The following is a 19142-nucleotide window of genomic DNA, read 5'->3' as shown; positions in this document are numbered from 1 at the left end:
ATGCTTATATTTTTGAAAAAAATAATAGTAGAAAAATAAATAGGAAAATAGCTCTGTTTCATGACATAGCCCTAAAAATGTCAGTATGCTTCTAGAACATCCTTATAAGTACACATCTAGCACTGTAGTGGTCCCAATGCATCATCAGATGACTGTTGAATTTTCTCTTGTGGAGTGTGTATGTCTGACATTTCATTCTCCTTTACCTACATAGAGAGGGAATATTCCAACAATAAAAAACTTTGTTAATCAATTGCCACATGCCACCTGGGATGAAAACCAGTCTTACAGCAGCAGTTCCTTCAGCAAAGAGGTGGGAGAGCATTTTTTTCTGCAGAAGGGGAGCATGTGAAAACCTGTGGTAGCAGAGCCAGTGGGAGACCCAGCAGGAATCTGGTGATGCAGAGGATGACCACCCAACCCGCCCAGAATGACACTGTGAGCAGAGGAGTAAACTTTCAGGTTTTTTTTATTTTACACAAATGAATTGCCTAAGAATCTGATCCCCAAAAGCTCTCTCTTATGGTCAATAGACACATATAATACAGCCATTATATAAGGTAATTCAAACCACCTAGAATCTCAGTCATGATTCTCACACACACACAGAGGACAGCATGATGCCTTAACAGATATTCTTTACTTCTTATTATTGCTGAGTAAATTGCATCATTGCACTTTCTACAAATGTATTCCTATTGAGTGAAAGACACACCCTAACACTCATAGCTATTTTTCCCCATTAAGAGTAAAATCTCTCAAAATACAAAAACTTTTTGGATACAGAAGTCATCAAAGAGGAATCCAACTTCCATTAGATTTAAGCCAAGGCAGCAATTTTAAAAGTTAATAAATCTGCTTCTTCTGCAAGGAACAACTGCACATCTGCAGGTCTAATTAGTTGAGCCAGTTTCTATGAGATGAGGATCAGCTAGTGTTGGGTGCCTTAGCTTCCCTTTTCCAGGCTTTGGATTTGGGTCAGCCAGCATCAGTTTTGACCCTTCAGAGCACATTCTAAACTTAGTTACTCCACTTCCTGGGAAACTGACTGATTAGTCTGTTAAAATGTCTCTATTTGAAATGGTGCAAATTTCTCTTTTAATTTTTACCTTTTCTATGGTTCAAGGAATAGAGAAAAAAAACAGACTAAGTAGGTGTCATGAATTCATCAATTTTACGTACTCGTCAAAATCCCCTCCCAAAAAGCAGAAATCACTGATGAAGTCATGGCAGAATACAACTAGCTAAACACCTTCATTTCTTAAATATAGTGGGTTTTCCTTTTATATTCTCTGCTCTGAGACTGAAAAATTACTGAAGTAATCATTCAGTCCAAATAGAAATGTGAAAGTCCTCAGGACATACAAAACAGCTAAATAGTTTAATGTTTACCTGAATGACCCGAAGCACATATGTACCTTTGAGACAGGATTAACTAATACCTTACCAAGGAGCTCCACTTCACACTTGGATGGCACTTCTGCTTCCAGTCAAGCAGTGCTAAAATGCCTGCTATTTCAGAGCATGGACAGTCATTTTTCTTCCTAGGATCAAAGGTGACATTCTGTGGTAGCAGTGATGCAGATTCTGTGCACAGCCGAAGTATGTATTTTTAAACAAATATTTTTCAGGAACTGAAATTGAAATACTGTTAATTGTAAATATGTGTGGGATCGCACAGCCATTCTGGAAAGCCAGGGAGCAGAATCTATAGAATGTGATTTGTAGAAAGTTATAAATTACTCAGCATTATGAATTACAAGCAGTTACTTATCAATGCACCTGATATGGAAGACAGTTTCTGTCTGTGTGTGAGCTAAAGCAGCTTGCATGAACCATCTGCCAAATGATTTTGAACAAGCCTTTCTGCAAAATCTCTGCCCATCCGACTGTGACGTGTTAATTTATTATGCTCTATATAATTACATTCTCATAAATGGGGCATACTATTTTCACAGAACCAACTATTTTGTATGCAATTAGTGTCCAGTACTAATGAATTACTGACTCCCCATTCTACTATGTAAGACTCTCAACAGACAAACACCTTTCACCATCAAGTTACATTGACTTCATTTGTCTCTTACTTCATTAGAGAAGTCTCTCACTTCCTATGGAAATTCAGTCTTGCCTCTTTTGGTGTCCTCCAGTGGCAGACCTGCTTTTCTAGAATGAAATTTCAGAAAGTAAAAGATATCCATTCCACCAAGAAGAATTACTGCAGTGACCTTCTGGGAAATTACTTCTAAAAGTAATTTTAGAAGACACAGATTCTATGAGCTTGATTGTATTATTTGGAATGTCATAGAAATAAGAGAATTATTAAATCAAATCATCACTCCCAATCCCAAACCAAACCCTTGGCACAAAAGATATAATATGAAAATGAAACCCAGAGGCAGGAAAATCAACTGTAATTGATGATGTAATGAATATTTTGGAGTAATGAATATTTTGGAAAGATACATCAGCTATATTGCTGCCATCCTGGAAGCTCTTTTGAATTCCTAGGTTTCATCAGGAGAGCATCAAGCAGTATCCTGTGCAAGTGCCAGCCCTAAATATCTATATTAACTATATATAATTATTTTGCTATAAACAACAGGTAATAGCCATATTAACTGAATGTTTTCAGGGTTCCTTGACAAAGTGGCTGTAGTCAACAGCAACATCTTGAATATTGTAGGGCAAATTAGAAAGGCATGGATTTCATCATATGCTCCACTCACTCCTTCTGGAATGGAAACAAAAACAGACTCAGAATTGGGTCTTTGAGTAAAGACAAGACAGAGTGACCTGCCCTTTTTTTGCTTCTGCTTAGCTTTAGCAGGCTTTGCCTCAGTTTTAACTCAAAACTTTACTTTTATAATATACAAGTTATCCAAAATCACTGGGGCTGAAAAGGCAGAAAACCTCCTGCCAGCATCCAACTTGACTGCTTTATAATATCATACCATCAACACGCCACGTCTAGCCTACAGTTTTAATACAATGTAATTAGAGTAGGCTGGCAAGCACTTTCAAAGAAACATAATTTTATATGTTAAATAGGTTGAAGCCCGGGAGCCAACAATTCTGTTTGGTATGGACAGGAATGCAGTCAGATGATGTGAGAATGATGGCTGGGAATCTGGCAAACGAACCTATTTTCCTATCACCACCCACCACTTCTTTCACAAGGTTTATTAAGTGATCACAAGGCTTTCCTTTTAACATTAACAGGAGTACTACTTGTAAATATTTACATGGGCCAGACCTGTGTTCAGACAAAGTGCCTGCAGGATGACATCAATTAGTAGCATCTTTCCTGGGAGACGCTTCGTGTGTGCAAAGTTAGGGCCTGATGAAAAATGTTAGTTGTGGGCCAGGTCAAATAATGAGGCTGATTGAAATGGAGCTATGTGTTAAACCAACAAAACAGACCCAATCTCCCAAGGAGGCTGGTAGTTTGTTTGAGCTTCTGGGGAGTTCTAGGAAGTTTTCTCTCATGAAATGATGGATAGGAAATTGAAAATTTTCTCACAGCTACAAGCTCAGCACCAAGAAGAAGCGTCTGGAATCAGGCTCATGTGTCATGTAAAACCAGCTCTTGTCTCTTTTGCTGCTGCTTCACTTTGTTTGTAGCCCAAGCAAAAGCACTGTATCTGTCAGCATTACTCTTTCTTCTATTATTGTACCACAGAGTTTCAGATTTAATATTGCTCTGTTCAGCAACCTCCTTTCTCTTCAGCAGAAGACTTTCTGGACTTGTAATTTAATCCATACTCTGGAGTATAATATTAAATGGTAATTATTTTAGAAAGATAAAACATGACTTTTAGTCACTCAAAGACTGACAAACTTTCAGGAAAAGCAAACCTCAACATTTTGTAGCAAACCATAATAGTAACATCAAATCACACTACTGTGCCTTCTTGTATTCAGTTGTTGCACGCAGATCCAATCCCCAAAGCCCAATTTGCTGCTTTGGTTTTCTTTCACCTGTCTTGTCAATGGAAATTAAATACACTCCTGATTCAACCATATAAACATTTTATTTAGGAGTATGTATTGAGATCTTGACTTGAAAAAAATCCAGTTTTGTTGCACAATGCACTGAAAATCCTTTACAAAGAAGAATGTTAGAAAAACATGTTGCTTATTTACATGTATATATTTTCAAGAAATATTCAAATTATCAAATTATTTCTCTAGGTTTTTAAAGGACAGATAAAAAAATTTGTTGTCTAACTACTTGTGGACATAGATCATTCCATAATGTTCCTTTTCAGGATTTCTCATACCTTCCTTTAGAGGAAACCCTTCTCTGAAATACATCAAGATGCCAGAAATAAAAATCCACTCCTTCAAGTCACTGTCTGAGTTCCTGCTCTTTTTCAATCTCTTGCAAATGTAAAACCATTGCATTATAGGCTGTCTTCATTATGATCTCAACCATTTCTTTAATAAAATGGTAGGAATAGGCCAGAACACCATGAATCACAGAACAAACCAGTCGTAGGAACCACTTTTTTCTCCCCTCCTGCTTCCACTCTATTCATATCTTATGCATTCCTTCTTTGCATTTATTCCTTCTGACCCCTGGATTAAATGGATTGTATATTATTTTGCTAGGTACAGGATGGCACAGAGAACCACAGCAGGCCCTCGATTTGAAATGGGTTTCTGGAGTTTGCAGGATTTGTAAATCTACTAGGAGACACTGCATTATGTAATGTTGAGCATATATGTAACACCACATATGTTTTTTAAAATATCACCACTTTGATTCCTGATTCATGTTCTACAGAAAGACTGATAATGGGTATATTGAACAATTGACTTGCATATAAAACCTGTAAATATTGTATAACTCTCCGTAAAGCCTACAGAAAGGTCACTTCTCGGCCGGATGCACACAAGTGACTCACTTCTTTATCTCCCTGTCCAGTAGCAGTCGTAAGGGAAAATACAATTGTTCTTATCAGTGTAATATTCTGAAGTCAGGAAAGTTTCCTCCGAAGTCAGGAAAGGTATTTTATTGCGTGTCAGATGTGTCTGTAGAGTGACCTCTTGCATTAGGAACACAGCATCAGAGGAGGGGGAACAGCAGAAACAGGAGGATACTGGGTACCCTTTGACTTCTAAATTTAAGCTTTCATAGGTCCCTTTACTTCATGTGGTGGGAAGCACAGAAGTAAATCTTTTAGCAGAAAGAAATGTACAGTGTCCTAAGGAACAGTGGGAAGGAGGAAGGACATACAGGCAAACGGTTAATGTCTCATCTTTCAGAGGCTTCTGCCAGGGTCTTGGCTATTGATTTAATACAATAGTTGCCTCACTCCACGAACGCATGACCCTTATCTCCAGCTTGGCCAGGATACAAGACCATTTTTATTTTAGCAGCTAGCACATGAGAGTTTTCATATGAGTTTTCAGAATAGAAGTGCCTACATTATTTGACTGTAAATATAATAACTTTTTGGTTTCATTTTACAGCACACACTATTACAATAATTCTTTTAAACAAGTTCCCAGATTCATTCTGTCCTTCCTTTAAAAAGACAGATCACATCATTTAAGATTGTTGTCGTTCAGGACAACTGTAGTAATATGCTTCCCCAGAGATCCACAGAGTTACATTAAGTGCTTGTTTTCTAGGCAAAGCATTTTTTTTTTGTCTCTTTAGGTCCTTCTTATTAAGAATTTCTTATACAACAGCAAACTGTCTCATCCAAACCCATGCCAGTCAATTTGGTGTAAGACTTCCTTCATCATAAAGTGCAGCACACACTGACGTGATCTCATTTTTATTTCCTTGTTGCTGTTTCGAGAACAGGATCTTGGAGAGAAAAGATGTGCTTTGTTGCATGTTTCCCAAAGGGCCTCACAGACTTCACACAATGCCTAGGCAAGCACCAGGCTTGGTTAGGTTTAGTTAAACACAGGGGTTTTTTTAATTTTTTTTTAATAAAGTAGAAACAGTTCAAACAAAATGTGGAGCCATCCCCACTTCTCTCCTTGCCCTAAGCATAGGGAAAAAAAATAGTTTCTCTGAAAAATTACCTTCACTGTATATCCTGATCATAAGAAAATGTGGCTTGAAAATTAACAGAAGATTAGATCGTAACTTTGTAAAAGTTACTAATATTTTTCCCAGCTTAAAGACTCATCAAATTTAGGGAGACTGATGCTCATTGGCAATTTCCTGTTCACGAGTCACCCTTCTTTTTTAATCTTTTCATCACATCGTTTCCAGTCTCTGTCACTTGGTGACTGTGCCTACTACTAACATCCCTCTCTTATAGTTTTAACTCTTGTGCTTGTTAACAGCATTGCAGACTGCAATTCTCACAAAGAAAATCTCATTTGCTGGGTCAGCCAGAACTGTTCTGAGAGCTTATTCAGACTTTTTGACCCGTGACCCCTGCTAGGACTGGACCATTCCCCACTGCAGTAGAAAGGAAAATAAAAAAATTTTAAAAAAAAGAAAAAGAGATAAACACATTTTCTTTAACTGACCACGTGTTTACATTCAAACCACAGCAGCAAAGCAGCAAGGAGAATGATTTAAAAATAAAAAAAAAACCCAAACACTTAGGCCAACGTTAGCGGAAAAAACTGCAATTGCAGAAGGGGTTTTGATGGCATGTACCACTAAGAGGTATACTCCAGTTCTTCAGAAGAACTGGGAACCATTGCAACAGTGAGTGTTACGTCCTGAGAATGGAGATTAATACCAATTTAAAAAAAAAAAAGAAACAAAGTAAAAGCAAGAAAAGAAAAGGGCTACCATAATACAGGCCTGTGAACGTGCTGTGCACCTCCCAAATGCCTTCGGTTCCTCTTCATAAGCCGGAGTCTTGTTTCAGCAAAAGATTGCTAGTACCTCAATGCAAAATTACTTAATGCATAAATATTTCCCGGGTATTGATTCAATTCTTTAGTTAAAATATTGCTGGATTAGTATCTAGGCAGTACAGCTATTCAACAGCTCAGTGTCAAGTCCTTAATGCTTAGAAACTTCAGTCCCACACTTTGCAATTTCATGAAATTTTAATATATGAAAATAGTATTGTTTATTTGTCAAAGTCTGCAAAAAAAAAAACCTGCATTCTCTTCAAATTTTCTTTACAAGTGAAGAAACAAAGACAATTATAACTAATATATTTTTATAACAATAAGAGAATTATTTGAATTTTTAAGTTAGTTTGCTGGTATACACATACTTGGCCATAAAGTTTGATTTTCTCTCTAGTTTTTCTTTGGGAGCAGACATAAATAAAGCTCTTTCATATATTATCACAGGCTTGTCCTTCACAACAGATCCACTTTCCCATTTGCAGAAAAGTGAGTTTTCTATCCAGCAATGCATAACTAAGCAAAACTTAAGTGAAGTCCTTAAGCACATTTAGTTCCCAAAGAACAGTGACATAAATGATTAACTTCCCCCGACACACGGAATGCTGTAAGTTATTCTGAGGCAAAAGACCTGTAAAGCACAGAAGTCATAACCATGACCAGACCTGTACAAAGGCCTTCTCCTTCTCTAAAACACAAGATGGATATTTCATACTTTCCCAAGACTTTTCTTAATGAAATATCCCACTAACTTCTGTGGCCTCTGCTGGTACTCCACAAGGACATCATGTGGGCTGCTGATTTGATCCCCCTCGAGTCGATTCAGAAGAGTGACACACACTACAGCAGCTAGAAATTAAAACACAGCATTAGTTAGGAATGACACTCTTACATTTTACAGTCCAAAAGCACAAACATTTGAACAAAACACTGAAAGAACAAGAGAATATAACAAACCTCAAAAAAGAGTGTGCAGTACCATGAGATGCTAGGGGACTAGCATGCTGTGGATGATACAAGGCAGAAATAGTTTAAGGGAACTGCTTGCTGCACTTATAAAGCCAGAGTTCTCAGGCAGCTGCAGACACTTATTGTTATGTCATGATTCTTATGTTTTCCTTGACAGGAAGTGTATTTCACAAGTACCCAGGACATGCCCGGTAGGAAGTGCCTGACACACAGTTCTAGCAGAGCCAGGTACAGTCCTGCACTGAGTGCCTGTGCTGCAGGTGCCATCCCTCAGGAAGCAGCAGATAAGCTGCCTCCACATTCATGGACAGGGAACACTGCAAGCACATGAGGACCCCAAGGATCATCTCGGGTTCATATGCTGGCTTTCAGTCAGCAGAGCCCCAAAGGCAAAACCCCTCCTTTCACTCAAGCTCAGGTCTGTCACTTAACCCTATAACTCTGCTCTGTCTGGGGTTTCTGCCAGAGGCAATTGGCAGAGCACAAACAGTAAATACATATTAGAGACCTACAAAGCAGAGACAGCAAAAGGCCTCCTGAATTGCTCCAGGATAGTACTGGTTGGGTTTTTAATCCCTTTCAAGCCAGTAAGAACTCAATGTGTTTGATATAACCATTGGCCTTTTTTGCTTGTATTTAATCATTTTGACTTCCTCAAGCTTAAAAGAGTTTGAGAAACATCAGTGTTTTAAATCAGCAAATTCCTTGCTAAGAAAAGTGAGAGAAGACAGTTAATATGATAAGAAGAAAGACACTGTATTACTTTATTTTTATTTTCCCTTTGTTATTTAGCATGCATTAAAAAAAATTAACTCATTTTATGATTTGGAATGGTTTATTCATGATGCTACTAAAAATCCTCAACTGTTTAAGAATCATAGTCTCAAGTCTACAGAAAATAATATATGTTCCATTTGATATGAAAGTATAGAAACTGAGTACAGTTACATATATAGATCTGAGAACCACCTGATTGCTTGAACTAAGCAGTCACTTTCTACAAACTTCAAAAGCTAACTGGAAAAAACAAACTAATGCCATAGGGTAATTAGGTACTTTAATGATTTACATGGTTGCCATGGGCTGGAATAGCAAATGACAGAAGTAAACTGTGTAAAAACTGCATGAGGAATTACGATAATTTGTGACAAAACTGACACAAATCAAAAAATGATAGCAACAAATTGTAAGCAGAAATATCTTTTATATATATGTATATGTGCAGAAAGTATGTTAATATTCCTTTTCAGTTTTTAGCCACAAACCCCCTGCAATACAGAAAATTTCCTATAGCTAGGGTAAAGTGACTAAGTTAGTTTACCTTTGACACCACTGAGATTACACATTGCAGCAAATACAGAAGACTCCATCTCGATGTTTCTCACACCAGACTCATAAGCATTCTTCAAATATTGCAGCTTTTCTTCTTCGTCATATAAGCAGATTGCACCATCCAACCTGCCCTGTCCTAGAAAGTAATTTTGGTGATGAAGTCACAGACCAAATTCAATTTTGAAAACACCCAGTTATTACAGTTTCCTCTACACAGTGCTCAGCTTTTACTACTACTTTTTATTTTTGTGCATAAGACAAATAGGATAAAGTGATTCTTAGCTATTGCTAGAGCGTATACATATTATTTGTATTCTTTATAATCATAGTAACGTAATGGTAATTGGTGAATCATGGTAACTTAATTAGTCTTCTTCAGCTTTAATTCCCACACATAAAACAAGTACCAAAATTCCACAAGAAACTTTAGGTTGTATGGAAGAGCTGCATTTTTAATATGTTTAATCACTGTCTTAAAAAAACACCAGGATTAAAAATGCTTTCCTGTTTCTACCTTAAAAGGATGAACATTTTATTACTTACAGACTTTCCAAGGTAAGAGACATAGAGTCTCTTAAGCTAACTAGCTAATACTGTTGTAAATTTTGAGAAAATTTTTACTCAAATCATTCAAGAACATCACCTACAGACAAGACAGCAGCAGGCTAAGTACAGTAGGGTTAAAATACACTGTATTTTACTCAGTCTCTTCTTGGGTTTGGGAGATGTACTCCTAAATTAATGTGCTCAATCCTGTTCTCAGCTTTTGCTGTATGAGTTGAAAACATCCCTGATACACAAACTGACAGCGTGTGCTTCTGCCCAAGCTGGAGCACTACGATGAAGATCATTTGTCACCTACTCAGCAACAGACAGAGAAAGTGGGATGAGGTGCCACTTACATTCTGATCTCAGAAGGTTTGAAAGGTGTTTCTGAATGAACATCTAGATTTGGGAGATCAGAAAAGCACCTGAAGGCCTGAACGTTTATCCAAAATAGGCCTTGCAGATTTGTGTCTCCTACATAGCAGCACTGACACAACTCAGCAAAATATTATCTTTGGTTGTCTGATCACTGCTTTGCTCAAACTGAAACAAGTTCCAACCTTTTTTTCATAAAATATTTAGGTACCTAACCAGTGCAAAGAAAACCAACCCTAAACAAGTCACAAATAATTCCTACTCCTCTAATCTCTTAGGACGCTTCAATAAATCACATAAATTTTGTGACAAATACACCTGACAGGCACATGAAAAGTGTATAATAGACTATATGTACTTCAGAGGATCTATTAAAGCTGGGGAGAAATCTCCACAAAATTGAAAGTTTGATACCGCTAACTGCTAAGTAAAATGCTTGATTTTAAGTAGAGGTAAAATGCTTTAATTGAGACTTGTGAGACAAACCAGAGTAGGGAAGCATTCTGTTAATGAACTGGAAGCCAAATGTTAATATACTATTCAATATTTATCTACTGCTCCTTACCAATATTCTTCTGTTAGTCTGTCACCAGCCTTACCTTCATAAAAATCCAAGGTGCACATGGTGTTTCCAATGACTGTATTGAACTGACCAATTTCTTTACTGCACTGCATCAGCTCCTTAGCCAGCTGTTCATCCAGGTTGGTGCTGCGAATCACTGTCTTTCCCAGAACAACCTGTTCTAGCTGAGGCTTGAAGGTGGCATCTACAGACTGCCTAGTTATGACCACTGAGCCTGGCTCTAGACCTGCAGCAAAAGGAAATAGATATATCTTCATAATGCAGTCAACTAGTGGTTTCCAGACACATAAAACATACATCTTAACCCAACTCTCCTTCTCTTGAAGGTGGTAATTTTGCCTCTGAATCCACCATGAGAATTATTTTGTCCATGCCTAGCTGCTTCATTTTATTATTACAAACAATTTCTGAAAGAATAAATTTTTTCCTTTCTCAGTCCTTTATTATAGTTTCCATACAGGACAGGAACGTCCTTCTTCTCACATTGTCAGATCTTTAAGTGCATTTTCCCTATGCAGAAGCAGATGTTGCCTTTACTTTTCAAAATTACAGAAGAAAAATGATGCATCTCCTGTGGAAAACTGTTCTGACCATTAATGTCTTACACGCAGAGAGATGCGTTACTCTCCTGAAAAGACACTTTGGTTTGCAGAAAGGAAGAAAGAAATCAAGAGGGGAAATACCTATTCCACCAGAGGTGCCAATGCGAATGATGGTTATGTCAGAACACTTGGCATGATACAACAGTTTGATTAGCTCGTGCAACATGATTGAAATAGAAGGAATCCCCATACCGTGCTGAAAAGGAAACACAAATTAATATTCCACATTCACATAGGCAACACAAAATATATATGGAAGAAGCAGCTGGACATTATCTCCTGCCTGATACTGTTTTCCCAAATGCCACCTAACTCACTTCCAAAAAACCCCCAACCTCTGGGTCTACAGAAAAATACTGGAAGGGCCTACAAATAGACTCCCACTAACTTTGGCAGACTTTGGATGAAATACGGTATTTCTAAAAATCATGAATTACACAGAACATTTGCATTCTCAAAAGTATAAAGAGTGTCCTTTCCCAAAAGCTGGCTAATGCACTTCATCATGGAACATTTCCTAAACACAAGAAAAACTCCACTCTGATTTTTCACCAACCTGAAGTGCTAGTGAATAGTTAAGCTAATTTTTTTCAGAACACAGACACCATGGTTTAGTTTTGATGTTTAGCAAATATAAATCCACGTTAGCTTATGCAATAGTGTGATAATTACAGCTCACAAGAAAGGGTGCAAAATAATACCACAGTTTTGCAATTGCATATGAAGCATGTAATTCTATCCACAAATTGAAGCTACGAATTTCTTTAAAATGCATACATGGGTTGGCAGCACAAGTCCCATGGAATGCTGCTCTTAAGCACATGTGGCAGTGCCATTGCAGATACATGGATCTGGATGTGATACAGACATTTTTCCAATACCCCACATGCACCAAGTGACTTTATTCCCCCATTTCAGGATACAGAACAGGGATAAGGCAACAGTAACTGCTCAAAAAATCTGAGGCCATTCCTGCAACACCTCAGTGATACACTGAGGAAAAAGGGATGCAAGAAGGAGCAAAGGTAGTAGAGATTTTCCCTCTTAGAAAAAAGGGCAGAAAAGGAATCCTTAATTGGCTGACTGCAATATTTTGAGCAGCCTGATTAGGACTGTGAAATACTTAAAAGAAACATGCATTCAAATTTTCTGCTTTGAACAGCATCAAAACTGAACCGTGTCCCGTGTCAGAGGAGGTAAGTACTTACACTGACGGACAGCACGGGCCCCACTTTGTACATGGCGTAGCGGTCGGTGCCCGCGCAGATGTTGGGGTAGTCACACCCGGGGCCCCCGAGCCCCAGCTCCTCCGCTATGTAGGCGATAAAAGCTTTCATTCGGGAAGGACTTCCTCCCACACACACAAACTGGGGTGGACAGAGTTCAACAAAACAAAATCAATCGCGTGATTCCGTATGTCAAAGAACATGCAAAGAACATGAGTATGCGAACACCTTAAGTTAGCACAGATTTATCCCCAGATATGGTGCTTGTCTTAATCATTCTAAAATGCCATGAGGAAGAATTATGGAAAAAACTCAGCTGTCTACAGCACTCAAACACCTTCACCCTGTTTAAACTAATGAAAGACAAATATTGATATGAAGACCCAATGAAGAGAAGTTGTATCTGAATAGACACTACAGCATTTGCCTTTTTACTGGATGAAGAGACAGTCAAAAACAATTACCCTCAGCTTTGTTGGATAGCAAAAATAATGACAAGAACCCACAAAATTTTTCCCCTTTTGCATGTACTCCTCAATCACTGGTAGGCTGACACATTTAGTCTTTTTCTGAAGACAGCTACATTTTCACCTTCCTCAGAAAAGCTCAGGCTTGCTGAACAAAGCAAAGCATCTTACCTTTACATCCCCAAACAATGCTGGAAAATCATGGGTACCGGTCCCAAGAGCAAAATGGTACAGAATGTCTTCTTTCATTTTCTCCAGGTGAGGGTTGCAGAGATGAATAAAATTCTCTCTACCAAGAGAGCAGCATTGTGAAACATGTATAATATATACAGCTATATATAGAATGTATACAAACATTGAACAGATGAAAATTCTTCAAAGTCAAGCAGTCAAAAGTTGGGAAATGCCACACGTACAAATGCCTGTACGACCTTTTTTTGTTTCCTTGTGCATTGTGTTAAAGAAACCCTAAATTCCATAACATAGGATGAAATTGCTGAAGAAAAACCCAGATGTCCAGATGCATTTGCAACAGTGCGATCTTTATCTAATCTTTATCTTATTATCTTAAATAGTATTAAAGCTAGGTACCATAGTGGGTCTTTATGGTAAGCAGAGCAATGGGAGCAAGACCAGACAACAGGCCACCATATTATACAGGCAATACATAGCAAAGCTGAAAAGCAAAACTTGACCTCTGTTTTGACTAAAACTCTGTCATCCACCCGAGAAGGATGGGATGATTTTGGCTGTATGGGCAAGCACAAACTAGATTTCTGGCAATTCTTCTTACTCTGTCATACAGACAGGAGAAAAAACCCCCATGGCATGAAACTGATAACAAGGGTACAGAGGATCTGAAAAACAAAAGAGAAAAGTGGAGATCTGAAGCAAGGAGAAAACCATAGAAGTGAAAAAAAAATTCAAGAAAAGGGGAAAGAGAGGAAGAGGTAAAAATAATTCACTTCTTCCTAAGTTCTCCTTGTAAAGGAAAGAAAGAAATTAAAAGAAAATTATTAAAAGAAAAATTAAAATTAATCTGTCTGAAGAGACAGGAAATGACAGGACAAGGAGGGAAACCTGAACTACTTGGCCTGTGGGATCACATTCATGGAAAATTCAATAGTGGACTAACTAAACAAGCTGAATTATTTATAAAACGCCTCTTTTCTCTGTTTGATGTTTTAAGTTGAATTGAAACAGGTAGGAAAGACTAGTCAATAAGTACAAGCTTAAGCAGAACACTGGCCAGTACTTCAAAGTAATTTCTGAGAGATGGAATCAAGCAGTAAATAGCCTCCAGACACAAGAAGATGACTTAATAGCTTAATGAAGGCTCAGTGGAGGCACAACATGGCTCAGCAAATTCAAACTGCTTTGTCAGAGGAGACAAACTAAAGACTTCACGTGGACTTCATTCAAAAAATCATTAGGACAACTCAGGAACAACTTTGAAGCCTAAACAGGGATGTTTAGCACTATTTAGATGGTCTAGGTCACAAGGTTATCTTATCTGCCTTCTAATGCCTCTCCAGAAAGGAGATAAGGCAGAAAGGAACTATGTTTTCCATTACTTCCTATGCCTTATCCCTGTGCAGGATGAAGGAAGTGTACAGATGCCAAGACACCCATGCTGAGGTCACTGAACTGTTCCTCCGAAAGCAAATAGTACATATTCTGAGTACAGCAATTTCCTCTGTTCCTGATGGTCTCTCTTCAACATCTTTGATTATCCAGTTACAGCTGCACAACTAAGGAAAGAGGTGTCATCCCAACCCACTCATCTGCCCTTGCCCACCGCAATCACCTTCAGCAACTGAAAGAGCTGCCCACCCAGGCAGCCAGTCCATTCACCCCTTCAGTAGGAATTCCATCTCCCATGGTCTCCATTTGCCTCCCTTCATACAAATCCTACCTGAGGTGGAACCAAAGGCTTTGGCTGCCTTTTTTCTTCCTTCCAAGAGACCTGTTTGACTCTGGGAGAGCTAAAGAGTAGGTTTATGGCCTGTCATGGAGATATAGACAACCTAGGAATTCACCAGCTCATATTAGCCAAATTTCTAGGCTGCCTCCCCTGAATTATTCCTGTTCAGTTTTGTGGGACTCTCCACGTTTATTTACTGGGTCACTCACTAATGCACATACAATATCGGGCTGTGCTGATGTCCATTGGAATGGCTGTTGCATACAAATAGGATAGGCTATGATTTGAAATCATTTTACAATCTATCCTCAGGCGAGCAAAAAAATTTATTTCCTTCCTCATAAGAACACTGGCAATAAAAGCCTCTCTCCAGGAAATAAATCAGGGAAAGGCAAGGCCTCTATTAAAAGTTCAAGGAAATTCATGTGATATGTGCCAACACCACTGTCCTCATGCCTGGCCAAAACACAGCCTCCTTCCTCATCAGTAGCTCTATCTCATCCTTTTCATCTCACAGCCCACCAATAGCACTCTCTGACCCACAGCCTCAAAACAGTGAGGGGCTGTAATCAACCTGCTCAGCTTATCCACAAATCTGATTGCAGACTTGGACCCTGGGGTAAAATGAGCAATAAAAACTAGCATATTGTTATGTGTACATAGGATCAATGCCATGGATTTACAGGGGAGGCAAAGTTTGCTTGATAAAAATCCTTGGCATGCAAAGCTCAGGAGCAGAAAATTTATTTCCCTAAAGCTGTTGTAAAGCACCTATAGCTACTAAGGATGTAGGTAAAATACAAATCCCAAAGACAAAAGAAGCATGTAGCAGGTTTTAGTAAAATAAGCTTAAAATAAGGATTAGAGAAACACACTGAAATACTTGTTTGAACTCTTGAAGCAGCAGCCAAAATCAACATTTCAGCAGCTCATTGGATTAAAATAAAAATAAATAAAAACATTACCCTGCTTTGAAGCATTCACTGTTGAGAGAAATTCGAATGGCTAGCCAGCAAAGTCCTCTACATAGGTGTGGTAAAGCAATAAAGCATCCAATTGTCAAAAGACCTGCTACTGGATACTTGGCACTCTTATCATAAAATTTATCTTAAACTAAATGATTGTGTAATGAGTTTGGGAAGGAAGTTTAAGTGTAAACTTGGACAAAATAATTTATTTGTCAATCTTACTTTGCAGCCTGTCCATCATCAGTTTTCTTCTCATTTGAGGAACCAGGAGCCATGAATGTCTTATACCTAGAATTATATTTTAAAAAATAATTACAAAAAAAGGAAAAGTGCATCAGAAGAGTCCCACCTGTAAAGCTGGAAGCACTAACAGAGAGAGAAATTTTCTGTATTGATGATAACTACCATGAATATTAAATTCCCCAAATAATCCAGCCACACTACAGCTTTTATAACTGGAGCAAAAGGAGCAAAATGAGAATCTACAATTTTTACACACAGCTGAGCATCACCACTTTCAAACCCCCAAGCCTAAATTAATCCCTTGCTATTGCAACTCCCAACTCACCACTACCTCTGTTCTGGTGGGGTGAATAGCTGCAGGTTCCCCAGCCACAGAGAGGCAAGTCTCATTGCTAACTAAATCACCCTCTTTCCTCCATACCTCCCAACAACAGTGACTGCCGAACCAGCTTCACTCCCCTTCCACCTTTGGCTCCAGGTCTCCAAAGCTCAGCTCTAGGTAGCAGACGCCTAAACCCAAGTCCAGGAAGCATCTTAGTCATAATGTCTTCCTCATTAAACTCCTCCTACTGACCTTAAGAGCACTTCTTTCTCCAGCATAAAACAAGGAGCATGAAACTAAAACACGACTTCAAAAAGCCACAGGTCTCCAGCTTATCATCTATCCTGAATACCTTTTTTTCTGATCCATTACCTTAGCCTATAAGCAAAATCTTCTCCCTGCTGCATTTTTCTTTACATTTAAATAGACAAATATATCACTGAGGCTTTCATGCTGGTCCAAGGACAGAATTATAATTATAGGATGATTAATTCGTTATTATTTGCAGAAGTGACTAAGGCTACGTGCTGAAGTTGATACTTTCTGGGAATGCCCTTATGGGAAGTATTGAATCATAACATTTTGCTCAACCCTCCATTAAGAAGGGCCTGACAGCAAAGAGATTATAACAGAGACAGGACTGTAATCCTTAAAAACCCCAAGATTACACCACAAGGAAACAGGAAGAAATCAACCTTGCAACAGAATTACATCATATGTGATTTTCCAATGAAGTGCACAACCTAACAAAATAAGCAAGAGACCTCCCTGTTAAAAGCCACTGAATAATGGAAATGTATTAAAATTTATAAGGACAATTCATTTTCTTCATTGAAAATATCAACCTTTATTAAGTAGACACAAATTCACAGGTAGTAGGTATACTAAATGTATGCAACCTTCTATGGTCAAGGAGGGGAAGTATAAAAGTTGCATTTATAATCAACTACACTTCCTTATGGTGGTATGAAGTATAATCAGCTACTACTGAGCAACACCACATACCACACATATTACAGGAAAAATACATCATTTCTTCTGACAGTGCCACGAGTCCTGATAAAGAGGAGTTAGAAGCTAGGAAGAAGAAACAGAAAAGTGATTTTTAGGTAGCAAGAAGATAAATGGCTGCAAATAAACCAAGGATATTCATTCAGCTCTTGTTCATAGTATTAAGCATCCACAAGATTGTTAAGTGTTCTGGGTTCTGATCCCCTAAGTAATCACAGATACACTTGACACAGGTACACAAGTACACAAGAGAACACACTTCAAAAAGCTGAGAACAAAGTTCTGACAGTCCAAAGGTCCACCTTACCCCCTCAAGAGCACCCAGCTGGAGGTGTCCTGGCAGGAATTGAAGGAAGGAGCAAGCATAAAGCAGCTTTCCCATGGCAGACCCTGACAGCAATCAGATAACAGCCAACAAGCTGTCAGTTAATGTAAAACCACAAAACTCTCACGCTGTCTAACCAAATGGAAATTTTTACAGACATGTCAAAAGTTTCTGCAGTCTTCTTCAGCCAGAGTTAAAACTGACATTCAACAATAACGTGATACCAGCAGGACTCAGATAAAGAAAGGACACAGCCTGTTTTAAGGTATATGCACATCCTGGAATGGTTTGGGTTGGAAGGAACCCTAAAGATCAGCTGGTTCCAATCCTTTGGTCATAGGCAAAAGCACCTTTTACCAGACCAAACTGCTCAGAGCTCCATATAGCCTGTCCTTTAACACTGCCAGAGATAGGGCATCCACAACTTCCCTGGGCAACCTGTTTCAGTGTCTCACCATCCTCACAATGAATGATTTTTTCCTAATATCTCATCTAAGCATCTAAATCCTCAGACTGATGCTTTAAACCCATGCAGAATACACTATAATTGCCATCTCTCATTTCTCCCCGACATCCCTCATTTTTGAAGGAAGCCCACAGTCAACGGTTTCTACAGGGAAAAGCTCTTGTTCGGTGCTCGTCCATCATCAGGAAAAGCTGAAGTCGCTGCCAAATTGTTTTTACCCTGCTGGTCCCTTCGCTGCTGGCGGAGCGGTCCCCCGGCTCCGCAGACAGAGCAAGCGGCCCCCTCCGCCGGACGCCGCGGCACCGACCGGACCCACGCCCGCGTCCGTCGCCCCCCCTTCCCCGGCCACTCTCCGCCCACGCGGTCCGGCCACCGGGGGTGAGAGACACGGCGGGCACCCCGCCATCCACCCGGCAGCGGACCGCGGGCTGCCGGGGCGCACGGCGGGACGCGGTTCTCACCGGGGCAGCGGGATCCGCCGCTGGGAAACGAAGAGGGCGGCTCGCTGTTCCCGGACGGGCTGCGGGACGCCCGGCCGAGCCACCTCCCGCCAGCGGCGGCACCGCCCCGCCCCGGCCCGGTTAACTCCCTGAGCGCCGGGGAGGCTGCGGGAAGCGCCGTGTGCCGGGCCGGGCACAGGGCGCGGCTGTGGCTATGATGCCGGCACCGGTGGGGATGCACTCGGCGTGCGGGGAGCGCGGGGCTCCGGGCATCGGCGGGAGAGCTGCTGCCAAGGGCACGGGCGTTCGGGAGGACCTTATCATGGAGATTAATACAGATACAGATACAGATACAGATACAGATACAGCCGCAGGTGTCGGCCGAGGATGGCGGAGTTGGGTCGGTGCGCACACACTGTGTTCCCTCTCTCATGGGCATGCGGGCACGGCAAAAGCGGTGCGAGAAAAGAGCAGAGATGGTTTCGGCTACTGGAAGAGTAAAT

General features: G+C 39.8%; 1 protein-coding gene across 4 annotated transcripts; it reads right to left on the bottom strand.

Moving 5' to 3' along the window:
- Positions 1-4031: 4031 nt before the first annotated feature.
- On the bottom strand, positions 4032-18755 carry UPP1 (uridine phosphorylase 1). Of its 4 annotated transcripts, none has more exons than XM_038129722.1 (8): positions 18661-18755; positions 16055-16120; positions 13112-13229; positions 12456-12614; positions 11329-11443; positions 10662-10871; positions 9131-9277; positions 4032-7689 (listed from the first exon to the last, which is right to left on the bottom strand). In XM_038129722.1, the coding sequence occupies exons 2-8, from the start codon at positions 16105-16107 to the stop codon at positions 7550-7552; spliced, it is 942 nt and encodes a 313-aa protein (XP_037985650.1). In that variant the 5' UTR covers positions 16108-16120; positions 18661-18755; the 3' UTR covers positions 4032-7549. The 4 variants fall into 4 exon arrangements, with proteins under 4 accessions (XP_037985650.1, XP_037985647.1, XP_037985648.1 ...); XM_038129719.1 differs by lacking the exon at positions 18661-18755 and adding an exon at positions 18418-18654; XM_038129720.1 differs by lacking the exon at positions 18661-18755 and adding an exon at positions 17716-17792.
- Positions 18756-19142: the final 387 nt, after the last annotated feature.

Source organism: Motacilla alba, chromosome 2 (genome assembly GCF_015832195.1).
Source record: "Motacilla alba alba isolate MOTALB_02 chromosome 2, Motacilla_alba_V1.0_pri, whole genome shotgun sequence".
NCBI lineage: Eukaryota > Metazoa > Chordata > Aves > Passeriformes > Motacillidae > Motacilla > Motacilla alba.
The sequence above is the reverse complement of the archived record's forward strand: the minus strand, read 5'-3'. Positions and strand labels throughout refer to the sequence as shown.